We start from the raw sequence: 27,250 nt of genomic DNA, 5'->3' as shown, positions 1-27,250 counted from the left end.
ATATACCCCTTCCGTTATACTTTGGTACATATATATACCCCTAATTTTAATAGAATGACACATGTCAGCTTAAAAATCAAATAACCTATCCCCAATTTTAATTACCCAATTCCTTTGAAACCCACCCATTTTCTCCTGACCCACCTTCAAGGAAACTCATTTTCTTAAATCATCTTCTTTATCTAAAATTTTCATTAAAATCAGGCCTCAACCATCGTGAAAGCTCACTGTGAAACTCAAGGAAGAAGTGAAAAGCTAATATCATCTAGATTCAATCCTCAACTTCCGGCAACCAACACCAACAAGAGCATTCCACAATATAAAATGGAAAACTTTTCTTAACATAAATGATTTTAATGGAGGTTTCACTTCCTCCTTTATTTTCACAATGAGGTTTTGTGGCTGATTTTAATGGAGGTTTTAGATAAAGCAGATGACTTGTGAAATTGGATTTGGTTGAAGGTGGGTCATCCGGAAAAATGGGTGGGTTTCAAAGAAATTGGATATTTTAAATTAGGGATGAGTTATTTGATTCTTAAACTGACATGTGTCCCTTTGTTAAAATTAGGGGTATATATACGTCAAAGTATAACGAGAACGGTATATATGAACCAAAAGTATAACAAATGATATATATAAATTATTTTAAATAGTATAGGAGTATATTTGACCCTTTTCCGTATTCAAAAACAATAGGAAAAGTTAAATTAAAAATGAATTGCTTGTCGTATACATAATTAATGAAGGATAGCGTATTGGGTAAAAAAACTTAAGATAACACGGAAAATCCCCAAAACGAAAGATTTTTTTTTGGTTTTTGTTTTTGCAGCCGATATCATCCAAAGGCGGTGAATACACGCCTTGCACATTCTTTCATTTCTGGATCGCTCTGTTTTATTCTTCAAAAAAAAAACTGACACAATTTCGCCAACCACTCATTTTTTATTTCCTCATAAAAACCCTAAAAACACAATCGAACCCAAAAATTGGTGTTGGAAGGAAGAGTAAGCATTTGGTTTCGAATTCAAGTTCAAATCCCGAGCATGGGCTGAAGAAGAAGATATACAGGGGACGAATTTCGTGATGGAGTGGGATAGCGATTCGGATTTGAGTGGAGAAGAAGAAGATGGCGTGATTGAGGAAGAAGTTGAGGAAGAATTAGAGGAACTAGGGTTTATGTTGAGTGGTGGTGGTTCGGCTTTGCCTTTCCCTATTGACTCGCTTTTGCAACCTGCACCTTGTGGTTTTGTTGTTAGCGATGTTTTTGAGCCTGACCATCCCATTATATATGTCAATTCTGTTTTTGAGATGGTTACTGGTTACCGTGCTGAAGAAGTCCTTGGCCAAAACTGGTAAAAAAATTTATCTATAGTTTGTTGTATGTTTTTGTTGCTATCCTCTTTGATTTTCAGATTAAAATATCTACTTTAATAAGTCTTATGGGGAATTATACCTACTGAAAAATACGAACACCTGATTATGATTGGATCTACATATTGGAGTGTGCATCAGTGACTTTTTGTGTTTGTTGCCCATTGTATATAGATTTAGCATCGTAAGACTCAGTTTGTTTGCAAGTTTGTAGCTCAATCAATCATGTTTTGCTTAACTAAAGGCACAACGCAGGTATCAACCTATGTAACTGATAGTTTAGGTTGAGTTTGCTTGGATAAGGATAAGTTACCGGGTTAGAGTGTAGGGCGGGATGATAAACCAATTACGGTGGAATGGAGTAATATGTGGTTAATTTATTAATTTTATTGGGATAAGTATTAAGATTGTATGCCTAAAAGAGATAACTGTAGGTTCCTTGGACATTTGCCAGCTATCTCAGCATGCACTGGCTTGACTTTTAGTTATTTGATGGAACTGTTTTGACTTTTCTTTGGGAAATATCTCCTTATCTCCTGCCCTGTGTAAAGTAACCTTGCTAGTCTTTCGTTTGAGGTTGCGCGCAACTGAATTTCCAACGGTTTAATTTGTTCCTTCTTTATTATTGGCTTATACTTTTGTTATGAAGAATTAGACAAGAAGGCAGGGATTTTGGATGCAAGGGTGAAACTAACTTTGTTCCTTTTGTCCTCCTTTTGTTTTGTTGGAATCGGGGAAGTAAATTTAGTTGAAAAGTGTAGTAGATGTCTTATTGTGTAGCAACAACTGCTTATATGAGAAAGGATGGTTATATTTTCTTGGCTTAGAAAAATGATGGATGTATTGCAGACCTGGTTTTGTCACATCTGGGAATTCTAAGGGAAAATGTAACAGAAAAGAGAATGAAGCAATTCTGATCAATGGCAAAGGGAAAATGGAAAATACCTCACCTTTTTGGGAATGCTTCAATGCCTGATTCCTATTCTTTCTGTTTGCATATCAGGAAGAATCACATGCTTGTTATGGTCTTAAACAAAAGGTCCGTAGAATTTTTATTGTCCTGTGTTAGGATCATATCCTTAGACATTCATTCCAGGTGCTGTTCAGCTCTAAAAAGCTCCTTTCTTCTTTTATTGTCACTTATTCAAACAGTTAAAGGGGAAAATTTAGAGAACTTTTGAGTATTATGATACATACAGGCGATTCACCACCCCCTGGTTTTGAATTTCTGACTGTGTGATGCTATCTTTCATGGTGTCCCCTATTTGCTGAAGAATTGAGTTCTATGATGCAATATGAGTGGTTAAAAAGCTAGTTTTGTGGTAGTATCAAGTTCAACTTCAGGAAATTAAGAAGGCAACGTTCTTGTCCATACCTTCCAAAGTAGATATACTCTTTAAGTCTTGTGGTCTAATCTTGCCAAGTCAATTTGATTGGGGAAATCGTATTGCTGCAGCATTGGTAGAACCTTAGGCTAGTAGTTTCCATTGTAAGCACAAGCTAATTTGAAATTTCTACCGATAATAGATCCTTTTGAACATCTGACATTAAGTTAGTAGTAAGTCCCCATCCCTTCATACTCTCCACTTATGTTTATTTACATCAAATACATGTAATAAAATGGAACGTATAATATATATAATACACACAAACACTGTGAAACAACCTCCTGTTCCATTCATTTTATACTAGCCAAAACATGCTCTTGCTCATCTTCTGGATCCTCCTACATATTAGTGTTTCTTCTACTGTTTTCATTGCAAACCAAGCAATATTAAGTAGCAAGGATGCAATCCTATGTAGAAAGATTGGGTCAGTGTCCTCTTTACTCTCCTTACACATTCTACCACCAAGTACCAACTCACTATAGCTCTCCTCTTTCTTTGATGTTCCTCCATCAATTTGCATTCCTCACGACACACCACATGAAGAAATTGATCTTTGTCGTTGCTTTCCTGCACCAGACTTTCTTCTTAACCTTTCTTGTACTTCAATGCCGAATTCCTTATTCCTCTTCCATTACACATTCTATCATCCCCATCATTCCCTCCATTTCTTGGTATAAATATTATCACTTCCCCAATCTTGTATCATGTATGACCCTTCTAAAGGTGGAGAAGTTCTTTTTGATTTGAGATTTAGGAGAAACTAGCAAACTGGGACTGGGACATTGCAGGATATCAAAGGTTGGTAGATTGCTTCACAAACAATTTACTGCACATGGTTGTCATGATTTACTGAGATGAGGAGTGGGAAACAATGGTGTATTTTTTGTGAAGTCCTCTTACGAGAACCTTCTAGTAAAGGAGTCAGTTTTCCCACACCTCTCAACGCGGATCCCTTGAGTATCAAGAAATTTGTATCTTTTACCTCGCTAGCCACTAGGGAGTGATACTTGACGGTTGGGAATTTGATGGAGAGAGATAATATATGTCGGTGTTTCATGTGCCAAAGTTTGGGTGATATGTGGATCATCTACTTTTACATTGCAAGGTAGCTTCACACTTGTGGTGGGACATCCCGAGATAGCTTGGTCTTCAGTGGGTGATTCCATGCAATGTAAAGGAAGCCAATGTTCAGTTGGACACTCAGTAGTCGGGAGAGAAGACATGGGAGTGGGACGTGGCTCATCTAGCACTTACTAGTTTAGAGGGAGAGAAATAGGATAACTTTTGAAGGAGTAGAAAATTATTTTGTATACTTGAAGAGTAGCCTCTTATCCTTATTGTAGAAAATGATTTTGTGAAGTGTGAAGGAAGCTGTGCTTTTTGTATACCTACAAGATTCCTATTTGTATAGAAGATTGGTTGACTTTTGTAGAAAATCATATCTTTTTGTAAGGTTTTCTATTTTCTGGTATATTTGTTGTATATGTGTTTTTTTTGTGTCCTTCGTGAATAATTTTTTTGGTCATAAAAAGATGCATACAGTAGGCTCTTTAACCATTTGTCACCTCAAAACTTTGGAAAGGCATAAATGATGACTTTATTTAGGCCCACATATATTTTCAAAATTTCTAATGTTGAACTTATGTTTAGAGTACCCTTTGTCCTAAATCCCAATGCATTTAAGTTCTTCTAATGGTAGCTCCGCACTTGAAAACATGTTTATTTATCAAAACCATAGCTCCAAACATGGTGTATGTATCTGGTTGCAATAGGCAAAGATGCGATCACCACGTAAAATGCAATAATGGAGCTACATGTCTGTATCCCAGTATTTGGCTTCAAGTTGTGAGTGCAGAAAATGGCTTAACCTGTATTATTATTGATTTTCAACCACCTAAAATAAGTTCATATACGAATCTTGGAGAAATGTCATTTCGGTGCAAAGGATATGACTTAATGGTAAACAAAGTGGAAGAAGAACCGTAAAGTTTCAGGTTCAAATCTAAGCAGGGACAGAAAAAGCTATGTGATGTCTTCCAATCTGCCTATATCTTGGTTGGCAGAGTTACCTAGGAATTCCTGTACAGGTGAGAGGAAGCAGGTATCTGGTTGAATAGCCTCGGTGTATGCAAGTTGGATCGACGCTGCCATTATTAAAAAAGTCACTTTGATGGAGTAAATGCCTCAGAAGTACGTTCATCCTAAAACAAAATTAACTAAACAAATAGCCTACCACCAAGGCTCCGNCCCCCCCCCCCCGAGTTTGTAATGATCATGGACTTAATTTTTGGTGGTTATTGTTTGTTGAGGTGGAGATGGCAGAGTGGAGATCACATGATGTGTTTTTGTACATCTAAGTGGTGTGTTAGGCCTCATATTTCTTCAATATTTCAGTTAAACGTTTTGGCTCGTCTAGATCTAATTGATGGCTGAGAGCCCAAATGGAAATAATGAGGGTGACACATAAATTCCGATCTTGTCTTTCCACATGGGAAAGTTTTTGTNCCCCCCCCCCGAGTTTGTAATGATCATGGACTTAATTTTTGGTGGTTATTGTTTGTTGAGGTGGAGATCACATACTGAATTTCTGTACATTCTAAGTGGTGCGTTAGGCCTCATATTTCTTCAACATTGCAGTTAAACGTTTTGGCTCGTCTAGATCTAATTGATGGCTGAGAACCCAAATGGAACTAATGAGGGTGACACATAAATTCCGATCTTGTCTTTCCACATGGGAAAGTTTTTGTATGTTGTTTCTGGTGTTAACTCTTGGCAAAAAATATAGCAGATGATGTTCAATTAATTTAGCATGGATCATCACACAGATATATCAGCTTGCATCGTATCTCTGGAAGAGGAGGGTGGGTGTTCTTGTATATTTTGGTAGTGCAATCAGTGCGGAAAACTATTAATTCTCAACAGAATATTTGATTGGATTGCCGGTTTTAGTATTGGAGTGTAAGCGAATTGCACAGATATGCACAGTTGCCTCTGCAAAGTTATATTTAATCTGGAGATGCTTATGTAGTTTTCTGCTTCTTCTTTAACTTATCCAGAAAATAGTTTGATGTTGTTGCTTCAGCATTTGGTACTCACCCTCAAGAAATGGAGAGGAGGAAATGATAGCTATAGATAGTAGCTGGTGATTTGTTTCATCCTAGTTGTGCTCACATTAAGAAATGAACATGAGATCAAAATAAGATGGTTGAAAGGGAGAAGCGGAGAAGTACTACCAGGGTGTTTTGTGTAGAAGGATGCATACTAAAGTGAAAGTTAAGTTTTATGATTCAATTGTAAGACCGTCAATGTTAAATGAGATCTAGGGCTTTTTATTTACCTAAGGCCGTCCATCCTACACGTGCTTCTCAAGAATATCTAAAAGAGGCTTGGCCCTGTCATCAGTCTGCAAGTAAGCACCTAAGATGAAATAGGACGGACTTGCCATGAAAAGAAACATGTAGATACAGCTATCAAACTTGAGAAACTATCGTTTCTGTTTTAGGATTGTATTGTCTAAAGTATTACCCATTTTTTTAATATAGGGTTAACTGCCTGCAACTTTAATTTTCTTTGACTTATTGATCTGCTATGTGAGTATCTTATCATTGTAGCTAAATAAGCACGTCAATGACTAAATTAAGTTTGGTCTTCACTTTTTGCTATGTGAGTATCTTATCATTGCCCTCTCTCTTGCTCTCGTTTTTTAAATTTAGTTGCATGTTGGCAATTGTGCTTTTAGGATGTAATCTGGGAGTCAGAAAATAGAAGGGAGTTTTGAGAATATTCAGTTTCCCTTTTGGAGTTGTATGGGTAAAATGTGAAGACTGGTTGGGCTGAAAGGGCTCTGGGTATAGTTAGCGGATGCTGAACAGAGAAGAGGACTAGAAAGATGAGAATTTGAGTTGATGGGTGAATATATGGGGTCTGGGGAGAAACATTAGGTTTGTTAGTCTCTGTACTTTAAAATGTTTTCCAGCTTGGATAAAGTGTGATTAAATTAAGAATACCTGGACAGACACCCAAAATTTTTTGACCTGGTAAATGGAGATTTCATTAATAAATGCATCCAGTAGATGCTGTAATTTACAAGCTGCAGCAAAAAAGAGTTAGCTCCTGAACAGTGAGACCTTCTAAATGCTAATTAAGGAGCTAATAAAATAAAAATAACTGAACAGAATTATTTACAGTATGATGATCACTCCAGCAAAAGAATGTTTTGAGAGTCATCTACATTTCGCTAGCATTTGGCCTTAGATTCCCTAATATTTTTGGGAAACTAGATTTGGGTGAAGTTTGGATTGAAGTTTCAACATGTATTTGGCCATAGTTTCGGGAACATATTTCACTTTTTTTAAAAACAAAACATTACATGATTTTTTTGAGAAAGGAAAACATTACATGATTTATACCCATAAATTTGACACAATTATCATTTTTAGTATGGAGAAGGGTCAAAAATGCCTTTCAACTATGTGAAATGAACAAAAATGCCCTTCGTTTATAGCTCGGTCGTAAATTGCCCTTTGTCGTCAATACTTTGGTCCAAAAATGCCCCTATTGTCACTACATGGGTCAAACATGTCATTTTTCGAATAAATATATATGTATTTTTTTATAAACACATCTTGTTCCTAATAAAAAAATTACTTTTTAAAGAACCCTATTCTTGTTTTCTTTCTTTTAAACTCACTTGAACTAATGAAAATGTAGGATTTTTTTTTATCAATCAAAATAGAATAACTTAATGTACCCTTTTAACGGATAATATATGCCATATAGATAATATCATAATAANTCCAAAAATGCCCCTATTGTCACTACATGGGTCAAACATGTCATTTTTCGAATAAATATATATATTTTTTTTTTATAAACACATCTTGTTCCTAATAAAAAAATTACTTTTTAAAGAACCCTGTTCTTGTTTTCTTTCTTTTAAACTCACTTAAACTAATGAAAATGTAGGATTTTTTATTTTTTTTATCAATCAAAATAGAATAACTTAATGTACCCTTTTAACGGATAATATGTGCCATATAGATAATATCATAATAAATCCATCATTAATTTCATTTAGATAACGATAAAAAAATATTATAATACAATAAGAACTATTTTATTTTTATTTTTTTCGAATTAAAGTAGGATAAACATTTGTTAATAAGATAATTATTAGAAAAAAATGTGTGTAAAAAGAAAATAAATAATATACTTATTTGAAAATTGGCATTTTTGATCCATTAAGTAACAATAAGGGCATTTTTGGACCAAACTATAAACTGAGTGCATTTTTGTTCATTTCACAAAGTTTAAGGGCATTTTTTACCCTTTATCATTTTTATAATGAACTAGATAATACATTATCCTAAAATCATAACGCAATATTTAATAAAAAGTACTAATAACACAATTACTATCTACTACAATTCGTCAAATTACAATTTGTTACGAAGATCCATTGACAAAAAAGAAATAAATAATAACAACAGTAGTAACTAGCTATTCTTTAATATAATCTTCCCACATTCTATGAACAATCTCTTCACAGCGAGCATGCATCGCCATATCAGGAGTGCTTTTTATGAGGGGAAAGGGTAGATAGAACTAGTTGGAGTCATAAGTAGATAGACTTCTTTCATAAAATGAAAAAGTTGTGGATAAGTTCCAAAATTTTAAAAGAACTCGACAACAACTACTTTTTTACCCCAAAACCAGTAGTTTTTAAAGATTTTGGGATTTTTGGTTTTTCTTGCCAAAATAATTTCCCAAAACTAGACAAATTTTGCCAATTTTTTCCCATGAAGTGCTTGCAATGTCTATTGCCAAACGGGTACTTGAAGGTTGGTAGGAGATGTAACTGGAACTACACCAACATCCTGGATTTAGAAGCCAATAATTATGTAATAACATGAAATGAAAGGTAAGATCTTGTTCCTGGTTAAGATTGCCCCATAGGCAGTACATCAGTTTATTTCTTTCCTTGATCTGTGCATGTTAAACTTTGCTAAACATGCTCGGCATTTATTAATACATAAGAACTTCTAGCGTTGATATATCTCAATAAAAATCAAGTGATTGAAATATATATGTGTTTGATTTTTATGTAGGTCCTTTTAGTTAGAAATAATGTGGAGATAATCTTTTTTTTGATTGTTTATAATGTGGAGATAACCTTATCTTGTAATTTGTGATAAGGTTTTGTCTATTAGTCAGAGGTAATCGTATTTTTAGTTAGAGAAGGTTTTAGGTAGTCTTATCTTTTTTTTTGGGTTACAGAGTTCTAGTAGTTTGACTTCTAACTAGTTTAGAACTTTACATTCCATAATATAAGACCACGGTGTTGTCTATTTGGAAGACTTTGATACACATGACCTTATTTTTATATGGGAAGCCCTTACCCTCAAACCCCCTTACAAGGTGGCAAATGTTGATTTTGTCCACTTTGTTTGTTTGGTAAATCGAATGCCTTACATTTTTGGTCTGAGGTGAAGAGTCCTTTCCACTAGGCTATACCTCCTTTGTCTTGAATAACACATGACTTTTGAATAGTACCTTACGACTTCCTCTTTTTTTTCTTCTCTCTTATTTCTTTTTTGTTCTCTCTTGTTTATTTTTGTTCTCTCCATTCTTCTCACATTCCTCTCTTCTCTGCTACATTAGTTTGGTATCAAAAGCTCAAGTCCAATTCACTTTTAACACCCATTACTGATGAAACTCATATGTCTACTACTAGAAATGATCCATTTTTCAGTTCTCAACTGACATCTTGTTATCATTCAAGTACAAAGAAGTTATAGTAAGGAAGCTTGATAACAACAAAAAAATTTAGGAAGCAAGTTTGATTCCTCATTCTTTTGATCTCTCTTGGAAGCTGGAGGACGTAACTACGTTGCATGAGACATCAGTATAAATGAAATTCAATCTACTCTAAGTTGGCGGTTCAGAACAACTTCTTCAATGGGAGGATCATTGCTTGATGCTACGTGGACCAAGGAAACTAGTAGTCTTAGAACCTTTTTTGGATTGGCTTTTGGCTTATAAGCCAAAATTCATAAGTTAGATCCTAACTTACGGCTTTTGTCTTCTTTTTAAAAAAATCATTTTAGCTTAAAATCAAGTGCTTATAAGCACTTCTTTGATTTTACCCTAGCACTAAAAAATGCTGAAAAACTATTTTGGCTTAAAAGGACTTAAAAATAAGTCAATTCAAACAGGCTCTTAGTTGTCTAGGCTTGTTTGCTCCAATTGAAAGAGAATTGTCTATCTCAACAGAGAAATACAATGTTTTTTTTATAGGGTAACTAGGTCTATTAATGTGGAAAACCTCATACATAAGACGTAGCCCAAAAGTATCCTTACACAATAAAAACAAATGCAATGTCATTATGTTTAATATTTTTTAATATTCTTTTGGTTTTAGAAAACAGAGATAATCTTATCCATTTGGTTAATAATAAGGTTTTATTTATTAGTTTGAGATAATTATGACTTCTGGTTCTTTCTCCAAAAAAAATATGACTTCTAGTTAGAGAAATTGTTTTGTCTGATATATATTTTTTTAAGACACAGTTCTCCTAGTTTTTAAGACTTTTAACTTGTTTGGAATTTACTGTCCTATAAATAAAACCATTATGTACTTTGGTTAGAAAACTTGAATACCACTCGACATGTTGATGAATAATACCTTTTAAATTTAGATCTCTCTAATTCTCTTATCATGCCCTATATAGGCTAAATTAGTTTATTAACGTGGAAAACCTCGTATATGAACCGTAGCCCAAAATGTAAAGAGTCTTACTCAATTAAAACAAATGCAATATCATTAGACTTAATATATTTTAGTATTCTTTTGGTTTTAAGTTTAGTTAATAATAAGGTTTTATTCATTAGTTTGAGATAATTATGTCTTAATTGTTTTATCTGATATTTTCTTTTTTGGTAGACATATAGTTCTCCTAGTTTTAAAAACTTTTAACTTGTTTGGAATTTACCATCCTATAAATAAAACCTTTACTATCCTATAAATAAAACCATTATGTACTTTGGTTAGAGAACTTGAATAACACCTGACATGATGATGAGTACTACCTTCTAAATTTTTCTCTCTAATTCTCTTCTCGTTCCCTGTATTATCATTCTAGCGTTGTTCTCTACTCAACTTATTTTCTGCAGTTTTTTGTCTTCCTTTACTCTGGTCCGCCTAAATCATTATCTTTTGCGTGCTTTCATGTCTCATACTAGGTGAAATGATTGTGATGTGGTTGTCAGGCTTTGCATGCAAGAATAAATTGGAGATGTGTTTTGTTTTGTGATAACATAGTTGTAATAGCTAGAAAGCTTAGAAGCTGCAGCACTTAGTTCCAATAATTTCTATAGCTTGAATTTTATTTGTGTAAGCTTGAGATCAGCTCAAACATGGGAAAAGGGGTGGACTGAGAAGTTAATGCAGTTGTTAGTCTTGTGGTTGAATAAACTTGTGTTGTAGGAGGTCAATTGTAGCTTACACAATCTTGGGAGACCACTGGAGATAGACATTGGGAAAAACTAATGATTAGAGTGAGAGGGTTTATTTTTTTTGAGAAAGGTAACATTACTTCTATATATCCACAGGTATACTACATCAAAGTGTAGTCCCCCTCCAAAAAGTTTTACTTACATCATTCCTAGGATCTTCTAGTTACAACCCGTCAATAATATTAAACACATTTTCAGCATCTCCTATCACTACTTGCTTACACCAAAAATAATAAATCCCTAGGCAATTAGTCTTTATCTTCTGGATATTGTTCTGTTTACCTTCAAAACATCTTTGATTCCTTTCCTTCCAAATTGTCCACCAAATGCAAGTTGGGACAATCCTCCATCCCTTCTCATTTTTTCCTGCATTTCCATCCCTGTTCCAGAATTGTAGGACTTCTATAATACTCCCAGGATTTGTCCACTTAATCTTCCTCTTTTGGATGAACATCTGCCACAATTGATCAGTCCATTTGCAGTGTAAAAAGAGATGGTTGACTGTCTCCACCTGTTCTTCACATAGATAGCAACTAGAACGTAGATTGGGTTTCCTCTTGTTTAAGTTCTCATGTGTCAAGACTGCCTGCTTTGCCAAGAGCCATGTGAAGTAATTCACCTTGTAGGGAATTTCTGTTCTCCAGATCGTCCTCCAGGGCCATCCTGCATGCTGCTCCTCCGTAGACTAACTCCTATCATTCTAGGTGGTGATATAATATCTCACTGAAAAAACCAGACAGCACAAAAATTACAGCAGACTAGCTAGCTAATGAAGAAGTTTGCCTTATCAGCTTTCTTTCTGATGCTAGGCATTTGCCTCTTGTCGAGTTGAACTGATCCCTTAGCTTGTCTTGGTAGTTGGTACCTGGATGGAGGAGTGGAACATGTTACTAGCAGGGGTGTATCTAGAGGGGGTGCCGTGGGTTCACGTGAACCCATGCTCCCCTCTCTAGATCATATATAGTAGTGTTAATATAGATGTGTAAACCCACGCTCAAAGTATCATATAATAATACAATGATGGTTGGGTGCACCTCTCTAGGTGAGGATAGAAATTGAAATCTTATACTATCTATCTTGTTTTTTTGAATAACACCTCCCCAAGTGGTTATTGGTTACACTTTAGGTGTTTCAACTAATTTTTCTTTTGTTTTTTTCCTTTAATCTTTCAAGATTTTCAAGTGTGTTACATCAAAGATTCCTAAAAATTTTAGCATGGTAAATTTTTTATATAATTAAATTAAATGTGTATATTAAAATTTAAAACAAGTAGTATTATATATTTTTGACCTATTATTTTTAAAATTTAATGGTTCATATTAAGAACCTAAAAGTCAAACCGATAAAATTTATATTTGAGATGCATTTTTTCGTCATTGTGCACTTATCATATCAAAATCTTGGATACACCTCTGGTTACTAGTCTTAAGGTTTCAGCCTTGTTACATTATAGCATTTTTCTATCTGCCCATCTTCTTGGTTGGTGTTTGTCTCCTTCTTTTTCCTCTTTTAGGGGTGTAGGCCAGGGTCGTTTCAGGATGAAAGGAATGAGGACATGTTGGTACTAATCCTAGAAATTTGAATCAAGTACGTTATTGTTGGTCTATGAAACTGTATGTGAATGAGTGTTTGGGCGGGGTCACCGCTGATCTAGAGAAATTTGATGAAGTTCTTTGTTAGAAACTACCAGTGCTATATATTTAAAATATCTTCTTCTATCCCCAGGTTGTCACAGATCATCATTGTAAAAACCAATTATCTGTGGCATCTTGCTTCATATATTTTCTCAGGAACCTGAATCAGGTAAAGCTTTACTCATCCCTATGGTTATCGTTCCCCAAACTGAGTTTCTGCTATGAAGAAAAATTGAAAGTGGGCTTTCTTGTGTATTTGGATGATATATGTGTTTTCTCCGTTACTATCTGTAAAAATGCAACTAACTGCAATCTTCTAGACACCACTGCCAGTCCCTCACATAAAGTAAAAGAAAAGAAAAAGAATGGGAGTTTCCATAAAGAAAACGGGGGAAGGAGCATATTTTAGTATCCCAAATGAAATAAGAGAAAAATGTTAGGAAGAAGGTGTGCTTTGAAAATCAGAAGATATGTGATTTGTAATCACTTGCATAGTGCTACCAGTGTACTTTAGAAACAGCTGTTTAGTGTCATGATTCAGATTTCTATGTGGAAATTCGAGGGCATAAACAGCGGTTCTCAAAATAAAATTTCGAGTAGTTACTTTTACTGTTGTTATCATTTTGCGGTCTCTTCATAGGTGAAAGCCTCTTTATTTTGTGCCTTCTTTATCCTTTATTACCACTTCAAACACTCATTCTAGCACTTCTGGTTTTTCTTTCTTTTGCCAGTCGCTTCTTGCAATGTAGAGGCCCATATGCCAAACGAAGACATCCTCTTGTGGACTCAACTGTAATAACAGAAATTAGAAGATGCATTGACCAAGGGATTGAATTTCAAGGCGAACTGTTAAATTTTAGAAAAGATGGATCTCCCATGATGAATAGACTGCGTTTGACTCCAATATATGGGGATGGTGTAGCGATAACTCACATTCTTGGTATTCAGTACTTTCAGGAAGTAAATATTGATTTGGGTCCACTTCCAGGATCCTTGGTGAAGGAGCCTACAAGACTATTGGATAGGTACCGTTCTAGTCTTTCTCTTTATGGACCAGCCTCAGAAGGAAACCGCTCTAACAATCATGGAGTTTGTGGTATACTGCAGTTGAGTGATGAGGTCCTAGCGCTCAAAATTCTCTCACTGTTGACCCCAAGAGATATTGCATCTGTTGGCTCTGTTTCTACACGACTTTATGAGCTGACAAAAAATGAAGATCTTTGGCGTATGGTCTGTCAGAATGCATGGGGTAGTGAAACAACTCGTGTGTTAGAAGCAGTGCCAGGAGCTAAGAGACTGGGTTGGGGTAGATTGGCTAGAGAATTAACTACTCTAGAAGCAGCAGCTTGGAGGAAGCTAACTGTTGGAGGTATTGTTGAACCTTCACGTTGCAACTTCAGTGCATGTGCAGTAGGGAACCGTGTTGTACTCTTTGGTGGAGAGGGGGTAAACATGCAACCAATGAATGATACTTTTGTATTGGACTTGAATTCCAGCAATCCAGAGTGGAAATATGTCAAAGTCAGTTCTCCTCCTCCTGGACGTTGGGGGCACACACTCTCTTGTGTGAATGGATCTCATCTCGTTGTGTTTGGTGGATATGGAAGGCAGGGTCTCTTGAATGACGTCTTTGTGCTGGATTTGGATGCCAAACAACCAACATGGCGTGAAATCTCTAGCTTGGCGCCTCCGCTTCCAAGATCTTGGCACAGCTCCTGTACTTTGGATGGGACCAAGTTGATAGTTTCTGGTGGTTGTACAGATTCTGGTGTACTTCTCAATGATACTTTCCTGCTTGATCTGTCTATGGAGAAGCCTGTGTGGCGTGAGATAGCAGTGACGTGGACTCCACCTTCTCGCTTGGGCCACACGCTGTCTGTTTATGGAGGCAGGAAAATTCTTATGTTTGGGGGTCTTGCCAAGAGTGGTCCTGTGCGTTTTCGATCAAGTGATGTGTTTACCTTGGATCTCAGTGAGGAAGAACCCTGCTGGAGATGTGTTACAGGAAGTGGAATGCCTGGTGCGGGAAATCCCGGAGGCCTTGCTCCTTCCCCAAGGCTTGATCATGTGGCATTAAGTCTCCCTGGTGGCAGAGTTCTGGTCTTTGGTGGGTCCATTACTTCTGGTCTCCAATCAGGATCACAGCTCTACATTTTGGATCCAACAGAAGAGAAGCCTACATGGAGGATATTGAATGTGACTGGTCGGGCTCCAAGTATTGCTTGGGGACATAATACATGTGTTGTTGGCGGAACTAGAGCAATAGTCCTCGGAGGTCAAACTGGGGAAGACTGGATGCTCGGTGAGATCCATGAACTATCTTTAGCAAGCTCTGTTATTATATGAATAAAAGAAAGGTAATAATCAAGAGAAGGTGTTGTACTGAATTCACAATGAAAATTTTGCCTCAAGAAATAAGGAAGTCCCGCGCAAACGGTTTTTGCATTGCACCAAATGCAGAGTTGATTAGCTTGTTTATTCTTGTGTGGCTCTTATGGTCCTGTTGAGAGCTTAAGGTTTGCATGGAATGATTTCGCTTGATGCACTTGAATATTCACCTAGGTGTAGCTTGATAGATGTGTAGGTTATTATGTATTCTTAGGTTAGTTTGTATTGTGTATGGATGTGTGTTGTTCAAGTCCTGTAATTTGAACCCCTTCGGGAGAACATGTAAAAATAGAAAAAGTAAAGGAAAAAAAAGGTAATGATTTGCAGTAGCACCAGATGCATGTATTAGATTTATAAATTATACCCCTGATATGTTTAATAACAGTTTATGCGATGACATGTTTGTTATTCGTTTGAGCATCTCAGACTCAAACAGCTTGACAGTCCTTACTGAATTTCATGGTAATTTGCTGAGTCCGAGTCCAAAACAATCCAATTTCTTATAGAGCTATTAACACCAGCAGCACCAACTCTAATGGGTTCTGAAACGGCTCTATTAAAGCTATGAATGAATAATTATCTCTTCTATTTAGTACGTATTTTTTTTACATTTTTGAAATTCATGGAGTTAAAGTTGAAGCCTAAGTTGTGTTTGCTTATATCTTTTGCAAAGAGTATTTGGAATATTGTTCATGCTTAAATACAACACGCAAAATGAAAAGTGAGTTTAAAGAACACAGTATGAGCCTGTTTCGATGAACGTATAACACCTAATCCTAACTTATTGTTTTAGACTTTTTCTTGTTATTTTGGCTTACAACAAGTGCTTTAAAACACTTCTTTTAATTTTTCCAAAGTACTATAGAAGTGCTCAATATTTTGGCTTAAGAACACCTATAATAAGTCAATTAAAATAGGCTTTATAAGTCATTTTCCAACTTTGAAATATAACTTTAAGTTGAGTTTGAATCTTTCATGGTCAAACATCAATTTTTTATTCAAGTGAAAAATTGTTCTATAAAGAGTGAATAATTTTTGTGTCCAAATGGGTCCCGTCACTCGAGTCATTTGTTCTCTCCGTACTACACAAATAAGTATTTTTTTAAAAAAATTGGGTGTGTTTAGTACAATTTCTCATATTTGATTGACTTAAATGTTTTCAAAATAAACTGATTTTTCTTCAATCTAGGAAAAATGATAAAGTAAGGCAAACACTACAAAAGTTCTTAAAAGTTAGTTTGACTAAGAGAATCCAAACAGGCTTATTGGGTGTGTTTGGTACAATCCTCATATTTGATTGACTTAAAAGTTTTGAAAAATATTTTCCAAATGAACTTATTTTCTTTTAATTTTAGAAAATGTCTTCCCTACATAAAATAAGAAAGACATTTTTGAAAACTCTTTTTCAACCACACCACTTGACCCTAATCTAAAATTCGATTCCGAACCTCGACCCAAGACCCTCTCTCAATCTTGACTCGGGACCCAACTCCCAACTCTCGACTCCAACCTAAATTCGGGACCTGATCCTGACTATGAAACATTAAACCTTCGGCTAAGACTTAAATTGTTCTATGAATGAAGTTAGATCGAGCTAGGTGAAACTTCTATTGTTCCTAGATGTGAAGGTCAATTCCAAAGTGTATTGGATGTGAGATATTATCACAAGGAACCTCTAAAACAAATTCGAGTTAAAGAGCTTTTCTAAGGATTAAATTTTTGTGTAAGTTCATACAAGGGTCAATTTCGATCAAGCATATCTCCTAGAAAAATGCAAAAATAATACATACTAATTACTATAGCGGTAGTAATAAGCAAATTTGAGCCCAAAAATTTGAATGAAGAGAGAATGTGACAAAGCATATCAAAGTAACTCTATCATGAGCAATAAAATGAAACTTATATATCATATCAAACTACTATTGATACAAAAACCTGTAACATTCATTTTCTGAATTTATAAACTTATTTCTTACAAAATCCAAAAGTACTAAGAACTTGGTGTAGTGCAGTAACTCAGATACACAAAGCCGGTCCGATTAAGGAACAGTCAAAATGTTGTTCTTTTGTTCATCGCGCAGTGTGGAGTCTCTATAAAGCAAGTTAAAACTAATGATGTGAATGGAATCTACAATTTTATAGAAGCAAAATAACAAGTGGAGGAACTTCCTCTCTCTCTCTCTCTCTCCCAGTCAACTTGGACGTCAATTTATCAAAGAGTGGGCATCCCATGGAATTACTAAGTCATGATTCCATATTTTCCCTAACTCGAGAAGTAAATCGTTGCAAAGATTCCTCATCAAAGGTGTTATCTTTTTCTTTAATATTCAACACAAAATCCATTGCATCTTGGTATCTTTTTGCTTTACAATAACCATCAACAATAGTCTTGTATGTTAGCTCATTTGGTCTGCACTCGTGCTGGATCATATAACTGATCAATTCATTTACCTCAGAGAACATTCCTCGAGCTGCAAATCCAGCGATAAATGTATTATATGTAACAATGCAAGGTCGGATTCCTTTTTCTGTCATCTGGGAGAAAATTCGTATGGCCTCCTCCATACGACCTTGTCTGCAGAACGCTTTGATGACAGTGTTATATGATACAAGGTCTGGATTTCCTCCATTCTTCTGCAGTCGATTAAGGATTTCCTCAGCTTTCCAACATTCACCGGCTCTAGCATACATGTCCATTAAACTATTATATGTAACAAGATCTGGCTGCAGACCATTCTCCCTAATTAAATGCAGCACCTCGTGAGCACGGTCATATAGCTTGTTCCGTGCAAATATGGAAAGCATGGAGTTAAATATGACCAAATCTGGCCTGTATCCATTTTTCTGTAATTCCTGAAATGCTCTCTCCATACCCATGAGAGATCTACACTTGAAATTTGCAAGAATGAGGGTTCTCAAAAGCATCCAACTAGGAAAAATATGACCATCATAAATTTCCTTTGCGATTCTCTCCACACCTCTCACGTTCCCTCCCTTTGAATAGCAGTGGAGCATCAAAGAGTAAGTAGTTTCACTGGGCTTAAACCCTTTACTTTTCATGTCTGAGAAAACAGATTCAGCTGCTCTCCAATCACCTCGACGAGCAAGGGCATTAAGAAGCGCATTGTATGTTGTGACACACGGAGTGAATCCTGCTTGGATCATCTCATCATACATCTTTGCAGCATTAAAATCAGAATCACACCTTCCATAAGCACGAATCAAAGTATTAAATGTGTCTCTATCAGGCTCAAAACCACAGCTTTTCATCTCATGGAAAACGTGATTTACATATTTTTGCATTCCCCTATTACCACACATTGCAAGCATTGTGTTCCAAGTAATACGGTTTGGGGCACATCCATTTAATTTCATATCAGAGATCATGTCCATCATCTCTTCTACTCGAGATTTCTTTCCCAGCATCCCAATGATTGCGTTATATGTACAGACATTAGGAACACACCCTGCTTGTTTCATTTGCTTGAAAAAGCTCAAGGCTTTGTCCTCCTTCCCTGCCTTACCATAGGCATCTATCACTGTTGTATAAGTGATAGCATTCGGCATTACACCCTTGTGTGTCATTGTGTCTATAAGTGCTGCTCCTTCTTCAAGGAAGCCCGCCCTCACATAAGCTGCCACAAGCTCATTATAGGTCACCGAATCAGGAGGGCAGTTATTCTCCTCCATTTCTTTCAGAACACGCAATGCCTCCGAGTAAATTCCAGCCTTACCAAAGACTTGGAGTAAAGAATTGTAAGTAACTGTTCCCGGAACATAACCCTTTCTCTTCAATCCATCAAAAAACTCTTTTGCTTCCTCCAACAACCCTTCCCTCCCACAAGCAGCTATAACCGTGCTACAAGTGAACTCGTCAAATTCAAGCCCGTTACTTGTCATTTCATCTAAAAGCAGTAAAATATTGTTCCAAGACCTACCCTTTTTACCATAAACATCTAACATAACATTATAAGTTACCAAGGTGGCAGATAAACCCTTCTCTTTCACATATTCAAACAATGCAATTGCCTTGTCATACTTGCCAATCCGAGAATAAGCATGTAGAACAGTTGTCCAGGCTCGAACATCAAGTGAGTAATCTTCAAATGGAATAACATCAAACAGTTTTGACGTCACCAAATGCTGTGATTCCCTACCCAAAACCTTCACCATGAATTCAATAACTTGACTATCTAGCTTTTCATTTTCAACATGAATGTTCAAAACAACCCATTCAAACAACAAAATAGCTCTATCCCATTTGCCTATAACATCTAAGCCTTTCAAAAGACTCATCAAATCAACTTCAAGCAACTCAAATTTCACAGAATCAAAGAATTCAGTCAAATGAGAAAGAGGGCGTTCAAGAATTGAATCAATCAGTAACTTACAGTTAAGAGGGAGAAATTCAAGTGACCCGTCATCAAAAGATTCCATTTTGGGAACAGTAACCCTCGTATTCCCAAAAAGGGTGTCATCATTTTCCAGAGAAACAGGAAGAGAAGACAAATGGGTATTGCTAATTCTTGAAGATTTAACAGTTCTTGGAGGATTTGAAGATGAAACATGAAGGAGATGTTGTAGAAGAGAATCAAGAGGGAAAGAAGTAGAAGTAGAAGAAGAAGGGGTTTGTTGTTGCTGTTGTTTGAGAGGTGGGAGAGGGGAAGTGGTGGTGGTGGGATACAATTTGAGGCGCTGGGTTGGTGGTAAAGGTGTTGGTTTTGTTGATTGGATTGGCAAGATTGGCCTATTTGGGAAGAGAGAACCTTCCATGGCTGAAGATAATACTAGGAGTGGCACAAGACTCTCAATTCGGCATTTTTGATGATAGATAGAATGATGAGAGAAAAGAAAGGCAAGCTATATCGAGGGATAGCGGATTCTACCACACCCACACACTCATTTCAAAGCTATATGGAGTTCTTCTCCCTTTTTTATTTGTCCAATATCACTTGAAACGATTTCCAAACCTAAATTACATGGATTTAAGTTCATGGTGAAAAAAAAGACAGAAGGAAATCTACTCATGGTAACAACTAACAACTAAAAAATAAATGAAAACTCGATTCTCATAATCGTGTTGTAATTTTTGCGTGTTTTTCTGTTTTATCTCTTTTCGTAGCTTCAGTGTGGTATTTGTGATTTGCAGGAATGGGTGGCGGGTACCGAGGTGTTTGGACAGATTTTGAAAGAGTTCTTCAGTTTGAAAGGTTAGAAAGTTGATAAGTTTAACCAAAGTCAGCATTTGAGAAAGATGAGCTCGAAATGGAATTTCTAATAGTTTTGTTAGATCTAAAGCTGATTTTTTATTTCGATGGATGATTTGGATAGGGTGCCGAGGGGATCGTGTATGATTTGAACCCTTGGATCGAGTTTTAGTTAAGTTAAAGAATAAGTTTGACAATAGTCAAATTTCGGTCAAAACGACCTCGTATCGGTACTAGGATGACTCCAACAGGTTTGTAACGTGTTTTAAAATCGACTTGTATATTTGATTTGTGTGTAGGAAGATTTTTGATGAGTTTCGAATATTCAAGTTACATTCTACTTGAATTTAAAGTAAGGAGTTACTCTCAACAAATAGTTGACCAAACGAACTCGAATTCATGGTCGGGAAGTTCCAACAAGTTTATATGATGATTTTGAACTTGTCCACAATTATTTATTTAATTTCCAAGAGTTTCATATGGATTTTGAACATTTTGGGAGCTTTAGTCTTGTTTAAACATAAAAATGTGACGACTCAAAGATTCATTTTTAGTTCTAGAGATCAGGAATTTATTTCGAGACTTTCAAAATTGACCATGAATTATAGGAATGATCCGAAGAGATTGGAGTAATTTTGATAAGTTGAGATTGGATTTTTATCATGAAAAATGTTCAGGCATTGGTGATTTCTACTCCTAAACTTGTATTTTCTCATAGGGTTTGAGTATTGCACAATTTTGTCAAATTTTGTTGTAGTTTCTAGGCTTCAATTGCATTGCTTTCATTGTTTGCTATTTTTTATTTGACACTTCCTATGATTCCATTCTTCTCCTGTAGTATCATGTGTGTTGTGGTTCTCTTCTTTTGTTCTTTGGATTTACGGTCTAGTGTGGGTTCTTGCCTTTTGATTATACATTTTATTTAGTACTCCTTAGTAATTGTCTTTGTATATTACACTTTTTTGGGTGACGAATGATGATAGATTAAGGTCATGTCACATGTCAAGGGTGAGGGGAAGATTCCCTAAGTTGAGAGTACGATTTTGGAATATAGGGTTTTTTTAGGGGAAGTCCATAAATCTAGTGAAGATTCTTTAAAAGAGAAAAATTAATATAGTGTGTGTCCAGTAGACTAACACTTTGTTTGGATGGTTGTTACGTATTGTTTCATAATGTATCATATCATATTGTATTGTGTCGTATTGTATTGTATTGTATTATATTGTTTAATGAATATAGTGTTTGGATAGATTGTATTGTTCTCCGTCATTATATAATGTCACACATCCATAATTTGAATGATAAATCTATGGAAAGAGTAGAGTACGGGGTAGAGCTACTATGAAAAGGTAAGGTAAATGATGAAATATAATTATAAAATAATAAATAAGGACAAAATGAGAAGAAAATATTAAGGTAACGATGTGATCACACCATATCGGTTGTTACATAAAATGGGTCTTCTCTTTGTTACCCAACGATGGATTAAACGATACGATCCAATAGAATCTAAGTAACAATCAAAATATTGTATTCAAACTAACAATACAACACAACACAACAAGTAACAACCATCCAAAAAATGTGTAAATGGATAGGTACTAAGGCCCGGGATGTGGAAGGGTTTAAATGTGGTACTCAAGAGATAAGAATGGAGTAAGCATTTTAGTACATGAGGACCTTAGGGGTCAAATGGTGAAGTTTATAGGATTAATGACAGATTGACGATGATTAAGCTAATTATTAGAGGACTTACTTTGAACATTATTAGTGCTTATGTTCCACATATGGAATTGGATGAGGAGATCAAGAATCACTTTTAGGAGGATTTGAAAGAAGTGGTGAGGGTTATACCGCACAGCGAGAAGATATTCATTGGTAGAGATTTCAATTGCCACATTGGGGCAACCCATAGTGACTTTAACGATGTGCATGAAGGGTTTGGTTTCATGGATAGAAAGAAAGGTGGAACCTCACTCTTAGATTTTGCTAAAGTTTTTGAGTTGGTGATAACTAACGCATACTTATCGAACAAGGAAAATAACTTGGTTAGCTTCCTTATTGCGGTGGCTAAAACTCAAATAAATTACTTATTCTTGAGGAATGGCGATAGAGACCTTTGTAAGGACAGGAAGGTTATCCTTAGTGAGAATCTTACTATTGTAATAGTGACTTGAATACTTTAGGCTAGGCTAGTCTCAAATGAAATCTGATCAAGGTGCGGTCTAAAGCAATATGAGAATGGATTGGATGGAATGATTAATCTTGAATTGGGTTTTCTATTATCTAAGACATTAAGGAATTCATGGGGCTTTTCATAAGTGAATTCGGATAAGTAGAACTCTCGATGTTGGACTCGGTGTGAAGAGGTTAGTTGAAAATGTCAAGGTCCAAAGGTGTATTGCAAAGTGGAGACTTTTGGGGAGAATTTCAAGTCCCGTAAAATGCGCTCTAGCGGGTGTCACACCACTATAATGGGGGAAATTAATTCTCTCTATAGTGAGTGAACCCGCTATTATGGAGCCGCTAGAGTAGGGTAAGTCGCGAATTTATGTTCCCAAAACTGCTCTTATTTCTATGAACTCGGTTTGGGGAATGGAAGGGCTACCTAGAGCATTTTTTGTAGTATTTCCATAAAGTTCTTTGATAAAGGTACATTAATTACTCCCCTACTCTAGTAATTCTATTTTTGGACCTTGGAATCAATGGTGGTTACCTTGAGGGGGGGGGGGGTTACTTGAATTGATTGTATAAAACCCTGGTTTGGGTGGGATGATCATGTAAATGACTTGGGGTTTTAGGGATTTTGTTAAAATCTAGGTATTGTTAGGTTATTATTCATTGATTGTGTTCGTTTATTATTGTTTTAGACCAAGAAGAAGCAGAACTTCGTAACAAAGGGAAATCTCAAGTTCTTTAGAGTTTTCAAGGCTTGATTTGAGGTAGTTGATGGTTGTTGGTTTCCCGTTTATGTTATATGTGCTCGGTAACTGCTTTGTTAGTACTGCATGCAAGATGTATGAATAGGGAAAAGGGGAAAAACATGAATTGAAATGATAAAAGTTGTCAATTGCATGTGATGATTGTGTTTACTTGGACTACAAGTGTGATTACTATTCATAGTGATTGTGATGTGTGTTTGATGAGTGGATCGGGTACAACGCCGATACATATTTTAGAGTTGATCGGGTACCACGCTAGTACATATTTCTGAGTGGATCGGGTACTACACCGGTATATATTTCTGAGTGGATCGGGCACTACGTCGGTACATACTAACTAGTGGATCGGCTACCAAGCTGGTACACTAATAGTTTGTGTGTGGGTTCCATGAGATAATTGGACTAGCTTATTGTGTTGTTATTGTCTATGTTTATTATGCATAATGGCTCAGGGCAAGGACTAAGAGTCAGGGCTATGTTGTACTTGTGTTGTAATTGTATATTATCTATTTCACTAAGTTGTTGTTGCTTGTTCATTTCTCATATATTTGGAACTAGCCGATGATCCTACCAGTATAATGTGGTTGTGTACTGATACTGCACCTGCTCTTTCTTTGTTGAGTACAAGTCATATTTAGACGGCGGCTTCAAAACCTCAATTATGATCCTAGCGCTATTTGAATCCAAGGGTGAGCACACTTGTCTAGGTTGTCATGGATTTGTCTCTCTTTTCTAGTCCATTTTCTGGACTTACACTCTTTTTAGTCATTGGGTTTTGGGGTTTCATCCTCATAATCTAAACTAAGAATAGATGTTTTGGTATTACGACTTTTAGTTTCTCGGGGTGGTTATTTCCGCATTCGTGTTATGACTTAATTATTTTTTATCAAAGTTTCTTAAGACATTAAAAACTAATTTGTTTGTCTAAATTGTTAGGCTGGGGGAGTTAATTATTGGTGTGTTAGTATATATTTGATTCTCCCACCAGAAGTTAGTGTGGGTATCACTCATGACAGGTCTGGGCCGTGACAAAGTTGGTATCAAAGTTCTAAGTTTGTTGATCTCGTCGTATCAAAATAGGTCTAGTAGAGTCTTGTGAAACGGTGTGGAGACATATGTACTTTTCTTCAGGTGGCTATGAGACTTTAGAAAAAATCTTTTTTTCTTTCTTTTTTCTTCTTTCTTCGTGCTATAACTTGATTCCAATTATTATCTGGTGATCCAATTTTGTATCTAACCTCCTTCATTATTCTTTCTGAAGATGGTAGATACTAGACGCAACAGAGTGAGAGTTCTAGTTTCGACGTTGGAATCGGCGGTCAGAGGTAGAGGCAGAGGTAGGGAAGGATCATAATGAGGGCAACACCTTCTAGGGGTGGAGCTCGGGCTACGAATGGGCCAAGAACGGCGACCCCTCCTTCACCCCAAGATCATGTTGGGGAAGAGGTTGAGATTGATAAGGATGTTTAGCCATAAGTGGAAGCACATATTGGGGGTGCAAGATTTCACCTTATGACTTTCGAGCTCATTCAACAAGTGATGGCTTTTCTGAGTGGATTGGAGAGTACTAGAGCCACTCCTATTATACCGATTATTTAAGTCCCAAGTACCCATCTTGTTGCTAATACAGCCCAGAATGGATTAAGCTTCAGGTACATAGGCTTTCTTTCATCCGAAGTTGAGTCTTGTTATGAATGATACTAAGAATGAGTTTTTGACTAAGTTCTTGAAACTGAAGCCTCCATTGTTTAACGGTACAAATAGTGAGAATGCATTTGAGTTCATTCTAAACTACTATGAAAGGCCACACAAATTGGGTTTTGTACATCAACATATGGTAGAATTTGTTACCTTTTCGTTACAAGATGATGCCAAGCAGTGGTGGAGGGCTTATGTGGAGTGTCGTTTATCAATTCTCCCTCTATTGACTTAGACTCAATTCCATGCTCTGTTTTTGTAGAATATGTACCCAGAGAGGTCATAAGAAGGATGGGTTTATGGCTCTCAAATAAGGAAGCATGTTGGTAGCAATATATGAGGCTAAGTTCAATCCCTTGTCTTATTTCACCACTCAGCTCGTAAGCATTGAAGAGAAGAAAATTCATCTATTTGTTAATGGACTCAGTTCTGAGCTACAGGTGTTGTCAATGCACTTGACTTCAGGAGGAAAACATTTCAATGAGGTGACCGACTATGTGAAGAAGTTGGAAGGATTCAAGCAGGTTGGGCAATCCAAGGCTTTGTCTAATAGAACTAAGAATGTGGGCAACTACAATGGTTCCTATTCCAAGGGTCCTGGTAAGCAGGTGTAATAAACTCTCCCGATTTAGTCCACCCTACCGGCTTCTACAAGTGGTTATTCATGGGTCACACAATATTCTCCGACTCAGGGTGGCAAAGGAAATTCTAATTCATCAACAAATAAGCCTTTACTTAACCAAAGATGTTTTATTTGTGGTGAAATGGGTCACTTTATGAAAGAATGTCCCCATCCCCTAGCAAGTAAACCAGCGCAACCGCATACTAGAGCTATATTTCTAGCATGTATATGTGGTAATGGCAGAGGACGTCCATAGAATAGGTGAGGCAATAATCAGGGAGGACATGGGGGCAGACGAAATGGTAATTTTGGGAGAGGAGCGACAAAAATAGGTATAGGGGTTTCCCAGACTAATAATAAAGCTCACTATTACGCCTTTCCAGGCAGGCTAGAGGTCGAGGCATCAGACGTCGTGATAAAAGGTATTATTCTTGTCTGTGACCAGATGACTTCTGTCTTGTTTGATCTGCGCTTTACTTATTCATATGTACCTATTAGATTTGTTTTAGTACTTGACTTGACTTTTGATATCTTTGATGCCCCTATCTATGTTGCTACCCTGGTTGGGGAGTCTGTAGTAGTAACTCATGTGTACCACTCTTGCTTTGAGATGTTTATTGGTCTACAAACTGGTAGATTTTGTCATTTTGGATATGTTAGACTTTGATGTGATATTAGATATGACTTGTATGTCTCATTATCATGATGTTTTGAACTATAATTCTAAGATAGTAACTCTAGATATCCCGAGAAGAGATAAACTAGAGTGTGAAGGTGTGTACAGGCCTAAGCCAATAAAGATAATATCATATATTTGTGCAAGGAGGTTGGTAGGGATGGGTTATTTAGCCTACTTAACTCATCTTCGGGATGTTAGTGTAGATACCCCTTCCATTAAGTCAATTTTCATAGTTCCAAAATTTCTAGAGGAATTCCATACAGATGTGTTGGGCATGCCTCCGAATAGAGATATTGATTTTTGCATAGATTTGAAGTTGGGCACTCGTTCAATCTCTATATATCCTTACAGAATGGCTCTAGCAGAGCTGAGAGAAGTCAAGGCTCAACTTCAAGAGCTTTTAGATAAATGGTTTGTTCATCCTAGTGCATCTTCTTGGGGTGATCCGGTGTTGTTTGTAAAGAAAAAAGATGGTAGCTTGAAGATGTGCGTAGACTACCAGTAGTTGAATAAGATTACTATACGAAATAAGTATCATTTACCTCACATAAATGATCTATTTGTCCAGTCGTAGGGTGCTTTAGTGTTCTCGAAAATTGATTTGACGTCATGGTACCATCTATTAAATATCATACCTGAGGACATACCTACGTCAACTTCGAGAACTCAATATAAGCCTAATGAGTTTTTGGTAATGTCCCTTGGATTTACTAATACACTAACAACCGTTATGAGCTTGATGAGTGAGGTCTTAAAGCCTTACATGGATTCCTTTGTGATCGTGCTTATAGATGATATTTTAATTTA

The 27,250-nt window shown here is 36.3% G+C and overlaps 2 protein-coding genes across 2 annotated transcripts; one reads left to right on the top strand and one right to left on the bottom strand.

Moving 5' to 3' along the window:
* The first annotated feature begins 770 nt into the window (after positions 1-770).
* Positions 771-15,592, top strand: LOC125877788 (adagio protein 1-like). Its single transcript, XM_049559054.1, has 2 exons — positions 771-1,352; positions 13,639-15,592. The coding sequence occupies exons 1-2, from the start codon at positions 1,084-1,086 to the stop codon at positions 15,251-15,253; spliced, it is 1,884 nt and encodes a 627-aa protein (XP_049415011.1). The 5' UTR covers positions 771-1,083; the 3' UTR covers positions 15,254-15,592.
* Positions 15,593-17,226: 1,634 nt separating this feature from the next.
* LOC125877784 (pentatricopeptide repeat-containing protein At2g18940, chloroplastic) lies at positions 17,227-20,234 on the bottom strand. The gene has a single exon (XM_049559050.1). It carries the CDS (start codon positions 20,066-20,068, stop codon positions 17,540-17,542), a length of 2,529 nt encoding a protein of 842 aa, XP_049415007.1. The 5' UTR covers positions 20,069-20,234; the 3' UTR covers positions 17,227-17,539.
* Positions 20,235-27,250: the final 7,016 nt, after the last annotated feature.

This window comes from Solanum stenotomum, chromosome 9 (assembly GCF_019186545.1).
Source record: "Solanum stenotomum isolate F172 chromosome 9, ASM1918654v1, whole genome shotgun sequence".
Lineage (NCBI taxonomy): Eukaryota > Viridiplantae > Streptophyta > Magnoliopsida > Solanales > Solanaceae > Solanum > Solanum stenotomum.
This window is presented reverse-complemented; position numbering and strand designations above follow the sequence as displayed.